The sequence below is a fragment of the Hirundo rustica genome, chromosome 17, assembly GCF_015227805.2.
Source record: "Hirundo rustica isolate bHirRus1 chromosome 17, bHirRus1.pri.v3, whole genome shotgun sequence".
Taxonomy (NCBI): Eukaryota; Metazoa; Chordata; class Aves; order Passeriformes; family Hirundinidae; genus Hirundo; species Hirundo rustica.
The window spans coordinates 8,148,968-8,159,950 of record NC_053466.1 but is presented as its reverse complement, the minus strand read 5'-3'; the positions used below and the strand labels follow the sequence as shown (position 1 = coordinate 8,159,950).

At 46.2% G+C, this 10,983-nt stretch overlaps 1 protein-coding gene across 1 annotated transcript; it reads left to right on the top strand.

Moving 5' to 3' along the window:
• Window positions 1-244: 244 nt before the first annotated feature.
• On the top strand, window positions 245-3,680 carry SDF2L1 (stromal cell derived factor 2 like 1). Its single transcript, XM_040081212.2, has 3 exons — window positions 245-441; window positions 1,177-1,373; window positions 2,551-3,680. Exons 1-3 carry the CDS (start codon window positions 273-275, stop codon window positions 2,827-2,829), a joined length of 645 nt encoding a protein of 214 aa, XP_039937146.1. The 5' UTR covers window positions 245-272; the 3' UTR covers window positions 2,830-3,680.
• The last annotated feature ends 7,303 nt before the right edge of the window (window positions 3,681-10,983 follow it).

The window sequence follows — 10,983 nt, the reverse complement described above, 5'->3', positions numbered from 1 at the left end:
CGGCCCCGTGAGGGAAGCGGAGCCCGCAGTTCTCCTTCGCGTCCTCCCCTGAGGGCCGCCACGCCGCGGGCTCTGATTGGCCATTTCCGTTCTTGCCGGTCCGCCGCAGCCGAATGAGGGCGCTCGGCGGGGCGAGGGGCGGGCGCGGATTGGCTGAGCGCGGCGCTGGGCGGGGCGCTCGCTGGGCCCGCGCGGGGGAGCGGAAGCGCGGCGCTGAGGGCGGCAGTGGCGACCGGGCTGAGGGGGCGGAGGGGTCGGCCGGGTGCGGCGCGATGCGGGGCGGCCGCCGCCTCCTACCGCTGCTGCTCCTGGCGCTGCTGCCCGGGCTGTGCCACGGCAGGGAGTCGGCGCCGGGCGCCGTGACTTGCGGCTCGGTGCTGAAACTGCTCAACACCCGCCACAGCGTGCGGCTCCACTCGCACGAGGTCAAGTACGGCTCCGGTGAGCAGGGCCCGGCCGGGAGCTGGAAAATGGCGGGACACGGGCTGTGAGGGGTGCGAGGAAGCGGGGGGGAACAGGCGGTGCCTGGCAGGGAAATGACAGGCGTGGGCAAGCAGTGAGGTTGGGGGGAAGGTGGAGGAAGTTGGAGCTTCCCGAGGTTCGTGTCCTTGGTGCAAAGAGAAGCGGCAGGCCTGGGATGGGGTGTAGGGGTGGGCTGGAGACACGGCAGGGACAGGGAGATGCTGAGGCCTGTGGGACAGGAAGATGTGTCAGCTGCTCTGTGGGCCCTGGAGTCGGGATGTGACAAGGGATGCTTTGCCTTTGTCCCTGAGGTAAGTCCTGCTCAGTGTCAAGGGCCTCAGCAGAACCTTCCCGGTGTCTGTTCTGGCGATGAGGGTGTTTGTCTGTTTGGGAATACAAAGACCTTGATAGTATTTTTGATAAAGGTGGGATGGTGTGAATAGTACCTGTCATGGATCAGATTTTTTTCCTTGTTTGTTCACCATGAACTCTGACAGTTTGCATCTGCTAACACATGCTGTGTTTCACTGCTCCCATCTGAAAGATTATTTGGTGTCTGCATTCCTTTTGCAGTCAGTAAATGGACTGTGAGAATTAAAGATCTCGTAAACATGAAGGCATGATAACGTTAAAGCAAATTTCTGTAGTTTTCTCATGTCTTTTTGAACTGGGGAAGCGGGGTAAGTCTCGTGTGATTTAATTCTATTCAAACAGGAAGTGGGCAGCAGTCAGTGACAGGAGTTGAAGCTTCAGATGATGCCAACAGCTACTGGCGGATCCGTGGGAAGAGTGACAACAGTTGCCAGCGTGGGACACCAGTGAAATGTGGGCAAGCCATACGACTTACCCACGTTAACACTGGGAAAAACTTGCACACTCATCACTTCCCATCACCACTCTCCAACAATCAAGTGAGTTGGTTTAAATCTTAAGCTTTTGTATAAGTGCTGCATGCTACTGACAATAGTCTCTCCAGTTACTTGTTTTTTTGAAGAATTGGGCTTGAGTACCAGCTGCCAGAAGCAGTATGTCTGTGCATTTCCAGATTCAAGTATAGGCTTTTCTGCATCTTGAAATTAGGTATTTCAGTTCTTGACAGAGGTAAGATTTAGTATGTGCCAGTACTGGTATTTCACTGTACTTTTAACAAATCTGCTTCTGCTTCTTTTTTTTTTTTTTTTCCCTGCACTGTTGGTACTGGGAAGACTCAAACTCCTCAACATTGTGAAGATTGCTCTAGATCCAGGCAACTAATCGTGTGTTATAACATTAGGCATTCCTATGTCCGTGTTCCTTGTTGATCTGGTCTCTTAGTCTCAGTTGTCTTCTTGCTATCCCTATTTCATTTTACTTTTCTCATTTATCCATCCTCCTTCCGTAGGAGAAATGAATCTGCTCTTGCAATCATATTTATTTATAATTTTGTATATATCTAGGAGAGTGTAATTTCTAACTGTAATTCAGCCCCGGTCTTGTCCCTGAACAACTACTTCTCCAGGACTGAAAATCTCTCTGAAATAATGCAGTTGTTGGAAGACTTTTGTTGTTAATCATGTCAGTCTTCCATCAGGCTATGTAGGTAGGCTGTTACATTCAAACTTGGAAGATCTGACTCTTTGTGGAAAAGTTTTTCTTTCACCATAGTAAAGTGGTTGAAACAATAAGGTCCAGCTCATTGTAGGGTGTCTAGATAACCTGATTGTTAAAAGAAGTGATGGAAAAATAACATTTCAAAATAATTGTTTAAGGGAAAGATTGACTATAAAACCTTCCCCCAGGTTTCATTTTTCAATATAGATACTTCATATATTGTCATTAAGGTAAGAATGTTCAACTGGATTTGGGGGTTTGGTTTTGTTTGAGGGTTTTTAGCACTTTTTGCTCAGATTACAGGTTGGAGTTTGTTGGCACTTTGTGTTCAGACTGTAGTTGTAGAACCTTACTGCTTCTGGCTGTGGTATCTGTTGACAAAACAACATTTCTTCCCCCGTCCTTGTCTTTGAACTCTGCTGAGTCTGTGGTTGATATTTGTGTGTCCTGGAGGTTTTTGCTTACACTTTCACTTCAGGAAGCTTGTGTCTCTAACAGGAAGTAAGTGCCTTTGGGGATGATGGCGAAGGAGATGACCTGGATTTCTGGATTGTGCAGTGCAGTGGGACTTACTGGGAGCGGGAGGATGCCGTGCGCTTCAAGCACGTGGGGACTGAGGTGTTCCTGTCCATCACGGGGGAGCAGTACGGCCACCCCATTAGAGGCCAGCGGGAAGTTCATGGCATGCCTGCTGCCAACCACCACAACTATTGGAAAGCCATGGAGGGAGTCTTCATCAAACCCAGTCTGGACCCTGCAAAACATGATGAGCTCTGAATTGACACGGGATCCAAAATGCTTCATTTGACTCCGCTGTTCGGAGATGCTAATCCTTGGTCTCTTCTAAGTCCTGCCTTGCCTGAGTGACCGACTTTCTGTATTACTGAAGGGCATTAGTTCATTCTAGGAATGCAGCACTTCTGTGGGGAATGGCTTTTTGCCAGGTTCAGCCACTGACATTTATTTGGTGAAATTGTTTCTGAATTTCCAGGCTTTATTGGTGAAACTAGTTCATACATCTGTTAGGTTTCGTTGTCATTTGTTTGCTTGTTACTTTTTCTCGAATTTGAAGGAAATGAAAAACTGAAAGTAATACTTTTCTCTAGTCTCAAGTACAATAAAACTTTGTATTTTGTAATCTTTTTCCAACTATAATTAAATATTTGGAGACTGATATCTATGTCCTAGTGAAAGAATGTTATCGATGAGGAGATGGAAAAATGGTTCTGAAGTATGGTGGTTTTTGAATGAGTTGCAGTCAGCTATTCAGTCTTTGAGTTAAAAAAAGCATCCATTTGAAAATTGCATCCCATGTCTTATGAGAGTTTCATTCTGTATTGTATTGGAAAACTTGAAAATATTGTGTATGTTGGAGTAAGAAGACAAAATTTTAATATTTTCACTTTGTCCAAGAAATTCAGGTGTTCTAGTAGTGGTGGTACTGCTGACTGTCTGTTGGTAAGGCTGCTCTGCTCTATGAACAGGTGCAGAAAACTGCTGCTTCTTAATTAATATTGGAATTTTACAAAGTTTCTTGTGGTGCAAAGAAACAGTTGAATTTGGCTTACTTCTGTGTCACTCTACAAGACCAGTATGACAATCCAGGTGAATAAATAGTGAGGCATACACCTGTGGTGTGGGTTTTTTTATGTGTGAATCCAGAAGAGCTAAAAAATTCCGAGGCAATGTTTTAGTCATGGATTTCTGACAGAGTGGTATGCACAGGGGTGCTAGCAAGGAATCTTCACTGAGCAAGTTAAGAATTTCTCTGTTCCTCTGTGAAAAGAGAAATTAATTCTTCAGTGCGTTTTTTACAGTGTTACTGGAAATACTGATTAAAATTCAAAATACCATATATTTGTGATTTTGTTTCAAATTGAAAAGCTCACCAAATGAATGAGAAAAGTCAGAACATTCAGGTGCTCTTGTTTACATGTGTAAATGTTTACTGCTCATTAGTCAGTCAGTTAAAGAAGCGGGGGCTGGGAGCTGCAGTGTTGGTGTTGTGTTGAGAGGGTGCAGCCGGGAGTTGAGCTCAGCTTTACAAATCCAGCAGCTGCTCTGTGCACCTCATGCAGGAGTGCTGCCCAAGCTGGCTGCAGGTTTTATTTAAAGGTTTTCTGCTAGGGAAGGTCCATCCAAACCCTGTGGAACAAGGAACCTCTGTAACAGCATTTCTGTGTATCTCACTGTTTTTCTTCAAAGAAAAAGGTAAGAATGCTTTTCTGCTAATTTTTGTTGCATGTGTGTATTTAAGGATTACAGGTATTTTGAAGGTTAGGTAGACTGGCTTTTGCTGTTTTGTATTAGAAGTAAACTTTCATGTGACTAATATTTCAGGTTCACTGATACACTTGACAAATTGGTATTGAGGTTATAGCTATAAAAGGAGAGCTATTTAAAAGCAAACCAAACCTGCATAAACAAGCTTTTCATTTAAGGAGAGCTTTTCTTTTGAAGGTGGTATATACATAAACACAAATAATGTGCTAGCATTTGACAGGAAGAAGAAATAGTCTTGGCAATGAGTTCTTTGTCACTAAGAGCTAAAATGCTTTGTGCCTACACCATATGGGCTTAGGGAATATTGAATTGGCTGAGAAGGGGTAGAGCTGTGGGGCTCATCTCAGTCTGTGTGCCAGGTATTATCCCCACCCAATGACTGTCTGTGCCTGGATGTTTCTGTCCCTAGCAAAGGTGGTTTTCAGTCTTATTTATTATGCTTGAGTGGGATCTCACTGGACCTTTGTCTTTCTGTTCTGGATTTGAACCAAATTGGTTTGGTGGGGCTGTGAAAAAACTTAATTGTAGTCATTATTGCTTACTTTCTAGTATGTTCTGTTTTGAAAAATATTTGTACCTTTTGTTCCCTAAAGAACCAAGCTGCCACACACAAATATACCCATGAATGCTTTATTTAAAGACATGTTCAACAATATTCCTGTGACCTGAGTTTCATCCACTTCTAATTCTGACTAAAGTCTAGAAGTCACTTAGCCTTAATATTTCACTTGGGTGTGTGTCACAATAGTTGGGGGGGGTGTTTGCTTGGGGTTTTTCCCCCCAGTTTTTATCACTGTAAGTGTTGTTCTGAAGGACTCTCAAATAAGGCTGGTTGGAGTCCATCTTAATTTGGAAAGGTCTAATATAGTACTTCAAGATCTATTGGTACTCCTAGCATGCTGAATTCTGGCAACAAAGGTCATGTTAATGTAAGAAGTGCAAAAATTATAGCCATGAAAAATGGTAGCTTGTGCTCCTGTGCAAGTACTGAGATTTCAGAGTGTGATTCAGGTGTTTTTATTTACTTTGGCTGCTCATAATTCAACCTTTTAGTCCTGCCCCCATGGGTGAGGATTAGAGACTTGTAGAATTTTTGTATTGCTCTATGGTGGTGTTTGTTTTCCATATGATTTTATTGTCTGCCTAAAGCTGTTGGGGCTCTAGGGTAAAACATGAAATACTGAGAGATGTAGATATAAAAGTTGGGAAGGCAGTTTTGTTTCTTTATTTTAAGGTGATTAATTTTATACCTCCTATTAAAATTCCCTGTATGCTTCAAGGTTAAATGAAACCTGTTTATTTTGACTTCTGATGCTAACAGGAAATAATTATTTCGAATAACTGACAGGTGCTTTCCTGTTTCTTGCTTTTCTACTACAAGAACTCTCTGAAAAGGTACATCAGTATAGCTTTGTACTCTTCCTCTAAGAAACCAGAAAGGCTTTTGGGGGTAGAATTGGAGATATCTGTATTTATAATTGTTCTCAGCAGGAATAGTTGCTAAAGATGAGTCAGTCTTGAAAGCAATCTGTCAAATAGTGCATTTTACACATATGTATATATCTAGTTCAATATGAAATGACAAAGAGTTCCTTAGATATGTTAATTTTGGAGGTAAGTGTGTGCCTACAGATATTTTTACTCTCTTTCTGGAAGCTCTTTAAAGCTCTGCACAACTGCTCAGCGTATGAACACTTGCCACATGTTTTGACTTTTCAGTCAAAATGAATGAGACCTGGGTTTAGTTCTTCCAATGCGCTGGGAGGGGTGTGCTGCTCATTGAGTCTTCATTCTGAACACTGAGGCTAAATATAAACTAGTGTTTGTATTTAAATGGTATAACCATAATTTAACTTATTGTATTTAGGAAGACTAATTGGATATATCTGTTCTTATTAGGTTAAATTAGCATATCTTTTTAAAGAGAAAAAAATATAGTCAAAACAAGCCTGTAACCATGACTTACTCTGCAGTATTTTTGAGCCTGTTAGTTTTGCTGAATCTTCTCTGTGTTCTGCCTGCCTTCCCCAGCACTGGAGCAGTACTGTCAATTCACCGTGTTTCACACCTGGCCTAGGCAGAGGCTGAACTGTAGCAGTGTCTTCTTCCAGCAGCAGCATCCTGCTGGTGTCTGACTCCCTGCTTGGCATCCTTGGTGCCTCTGTGAAATTCCCTGCTGGCAGCTGGGAACTGGCTGAGCCTATCAGAGATTTGTGTATGTAGGGTGCCTGATGCTAATGCCGTTCTTTCCTAGTTTTGAGTTTGCATTGCTCCCCTTTTGATTTTGCAATTTTCTTTTCAAAAACATCTGTAATCCAGCTCTGGGCCACCAATCAATTATCTTTGATAATTAATTGCTTCATAACATGGCTGTTTCATCAGATGCCTTTCAGGAACCCATATTTTTGGGGTTACAAGACAGTACTTTTGGTTGTGTCATTAAGCTTTTTAAGGGAGCAAAAAAATAAGTTAAACAGGAATACTTGAAGCTAAGGAAGTGCTTTCCTCTTCACTGTGCTTAGTTCTATCCTGTGGGGTAGGAAGCACAGGGCATGGTTTTCTTCCTCAAAGAAGAATAAAACATTCAACCTTACCAGCCTGGAGCTACATAGGAAACACAAGGCAATTGGAACATTACCTTAGGGTTTATTATGCATGTAGGTCACAAACAGTAATAAGCTTTAAACATTTTTAAAAACCTTAGGACTCTAAAGGAATAAATATTTCATACCACTTCCTTTTCCTTCCAGGGATATTCTAAGCATCTTAATAAATTCTTTGGTAGGGCATGTGGTATCTACACCGAATAATTTCTTTTTACTTTCTATGCAAAAGGTGGAAACCTCGCATTAGCTCCTTCTCATCTGTTTCCTGAATCAAATGTGCTGTAATTGCAGTAATGCATAGGAATTGATTGAGACATGGTCAACCAATTCCTCTGAGGACAGTACTGGTTTATTTTGGGTGGGTATGAGCAAGGAGGGAATATAGTGAGCACCTTGAAAAGTAGACTTCAGCAGCTGCACTGTTAAATGCGTCCTTCTATTTAAATTGCATCAAATTGAAGTGACTGTAAAAACCTTTTTACTATATTTGGTATTGTGCTAATTCTAAATTAGCATAAAGTTCACAGTGAAATCCTTTGATAGTTTGATACTGATTCAAGCTGCTGTTCTGTGAGCGATTCATCTGTCTTCTGTCCTTTGGGAAAATGGTGTCCTGCTTCATTAGGATAGGTGTTAGAAGCTGTATGACATCTCAAGGGTCCCAAACCCGTATGAAACACATTACAAATTAATCAGAATGTGTACAAGATGTAAAGCTGGGTGATTACTTCCTATGTGCTTTTTTTAAATTGTAAAAATAATGTATGGGTGCTGGCTTTGCTACCTGGAGGAGTGTCGAGCTTTGGCTTGGATCTATGGCTCTTTGCTCGATCTTCATGGTGGTTACCTATCCACCTGAGCTTCATTTTCTGAGTACTTGTTATTAGTACAGGTGTGTGCTGTACTCAAAAGCGAAGTAGGTGGGATGAATCTAAGTGCAGCTCAAACCACAGCTGAACATAAGATGCAGTAGGTGCCCGATGCTGTTATTTTTCTTCTGCTGATGCCCTCACAGCCCCATCTCTGCCCGCCTGGCCGCCGCCCGAAGGACCGGGCTGATTTCAGCCGCCTTCCCGCGGCTGCCTGGCTTGGCCGGTGCCCGCAAACAGCCCCTACATGAGAGTTTCTCTTCTGTGCGCATAAATACTGGTGGCTACTCTGTCTTGCCTGGGGAACAGCCCCGTGGATGGGCTGTATAAAAACTTGCGTGGGGTGCATGCGAGCAGGGCCCGCCTCGTTCCCTCGGCGCTGGAGCCGCGGCCGCTAGTCAGCGCTGCTCCTCCGCCTTCCGCGCCGCTCCCCGGCGCTGCCTGCCTGCGAGCGTGTGCCTTTGGCAGCCCGGCAGGGTTTCAGCAGCGCGGCTTTGATCGCCGCAGATTTATACTCTTCGGGGGGAAACAAATAACATCCGCTTCCCCCGCGTTACGCTGCTAAGGCGATCAGCTGCTGCAAGACCGCCCGTGCGGCTGTGCCTCTTTAGGTGCGCTCTGCCAAGTCATGTACTGCTCGGTTATTCGAAAGGGAAGTTTAAAACATTAGCATAAGCTCTGAAGCGGTGCTTCAGGCGTTTCTGTTTACTATTTTTCTTTAGGATCGTTGAAGTGCGGCCAAGGATGAAGTCTGTTTGCTTACAGTATACATTTAAGGCTATTATCTGTATTGTAAAATTAAATACCGGTTTCTGCTCGGTGGGGGAAGAAAACGCACAAAAGGATCGTTAAAAAGGGAGCTCTCCTTGTCCTGTCATGTACAAAAGCCGCATTGCATTTCGCAAGATCTGGACAGTAAAAGCTAAAACGAAACTATCTATTCCTGTCAGTGGTAGTTACAGGAACACCTCTTACCCCTAATGTAGCTCACCTGGCTCTCCTCGGCTCTTGCTGGACCACTTCCCCTGGAGTAGATCCTGTGCCATCTGCCGAGGATTCCCTTTGGCTTGAGGATGAGAGTCGAGCTGCCATCTCTTACCCATACGGTATCGGTTTGCGAGCCGCTGCGAGACTTCTCCCAGCCATCCTGTGGGGATGCAGCTCCCGCTGGCTTCGTGGGTCACCCACGTCCGCCCCACCAGCCGTCCTCAGTGGGGACAGCAAGCGGAGTTATTGCCGAGGGCTTTGTTCACGTGCCAGAAGAACGTAGATTTCCCCAACCCCCCCCCCCCATGTCTGCCTGGCGGTGCAGTTTGGGTTTCTCAGCATCCGCCGCCCCTCATATTCTTTCATGTCTAGCGGAAAGATGCTCTCTCACAGGAGCCTTCCGCGATGCCGTGTACCAGTATTTGCGTGCCAGCCGCTGCTAACGGCGATCCTTAGGTGCTGGCAGGAGACTCTCATTCTCTTAGTGAATTTGTTCTCACGGCTCTCTCTGCCCCCATCCCTCTCCTCTCTGCCGGGCATGATTGGCGTCTCTTTATTCAGCCTCGCTCGCCGCAGCGGGGCGTGGAGGGAGCGGGGAGGTCCCGCGGTGTGCGCCGGCCCCGCCGGGGTCCCCGGCAGAGCCCGGGCGCGGCACGTCCCCCATGGGAGATCTCGGCTGGGTGCGGCAATGCTTGGCCGCAGGGCCGACGCCCAGGGACGGGGCTGCACTGGGCAGCGCCTGTGTCCGAAGGGCAGGCGGAGAGGGCGATTCCTCCGCTGCCTTCACCCGACTTCCGCTAGCCAGGCGGCAAGTTTAAAGCCCAGTAGCTCAAGAGCCCGACAGGCTGCAAAACCGAACCGTTGTGCCTCCTTGTGCCGAGAAAACACAGCGGCGACTCAGTCAGTACCTGTCTGAGAGAGGGAGCCGACAGGAGTGCTGAACCCGCATCAGGGGACGTCTTCGTGCTTAGGGGTGATCTAACCGTGCTTTTATACGGCTTGTGAGAGGGCTTCCGGCCCTGTCCGGCTGCTGGCACTGTGCGGGAAACACGTCTTAATGCGGTCTCAGCAGTTCCCATCCTAGTACAAACCCATCTAGCTCGGGCACATGGAAAGTGATGCGGTAAAATAATCGCCTAGGCACTTGTTTAATCACCGGACTACTCCGCTCGTATCTTCCCTGCTTGTTCAAAACAGGCAGGGTCATGACGAGTGCCAGCAACATCTGGGCTAGCGTTGGGTGTGCTTGTGACTCCATAGCCCAAGAATAAAGATATAGGGCTCTCCTAACATTAAATCTGTGCGGGTAAAACAGACCTCGAGAATGCGAGAAGTGCAGAATGCGAGGCTTCTCCTGAAATTGCACCCAAGGGAGCACCATCTGCTCTCTTGCAAACATTACACTTTTGAACGCATTACCTCTGCCTTCGCTGGGTGCGGATGTGCAGATGATTACTGTCGAGCTGCAAGCAATTTTCTACAAAGCTGCACAGCAAAACACGTTTATGTTGTTCTGTTTCCTCAGCAATACAAACCCACGGTGGCATTGCCTCTCAGTCGAGCTTAGACACTTAAGTCTCAAGGGCAAAATAGTTTAAAATGTTAAAATATTTGTGCCTCTCTATGGGCGTTGTTTCCTCTCATGGTATGGACGGCTGTTTATTGTGAGCTATTAACTGAAATCTTGCTTAAGAAGTCCCAGCAGACTCGGAGCCCCTCGGTCTTGGCTCTGGGGGGAAAAGTGCTTCGTGACGCCCTTAGGAAAATTGCCATTCCCAGGGCTAAAGCCAGGCGCTGGAGGACAGGAGGGATGCTGCTCGGCAAGGAGCGGGGAGGGGCGATCCCACCGGCGGGAACCGATTCGCTCTTTAAGGGGTAAATTCGGAGTTGGGAGGGCACAACTCCTCTCTACTCAAAAAGGTAGGGGTACTTGTGACTTTTTGGAAGCGGCAGCTGGGGTTGAAGGGACACCGCCCTCCGGGAGAGCAGGGGTGGGTGGCAGAAAAAAGCCTGAGAACCCTCCCAAGACTGGAAATTTGACATAGCAGCTTTTTTCGACTTCCTCCTCAGCGACACCCGAAAGCCGAGCCGGGGAACGAGTGAGCCCCGCAACTTTTGTTCTGCCGGGACGGGGATGAGGGGAGGTCCTTATGTGGGGAACATCAGAACAAAGTGAATACGCGTGT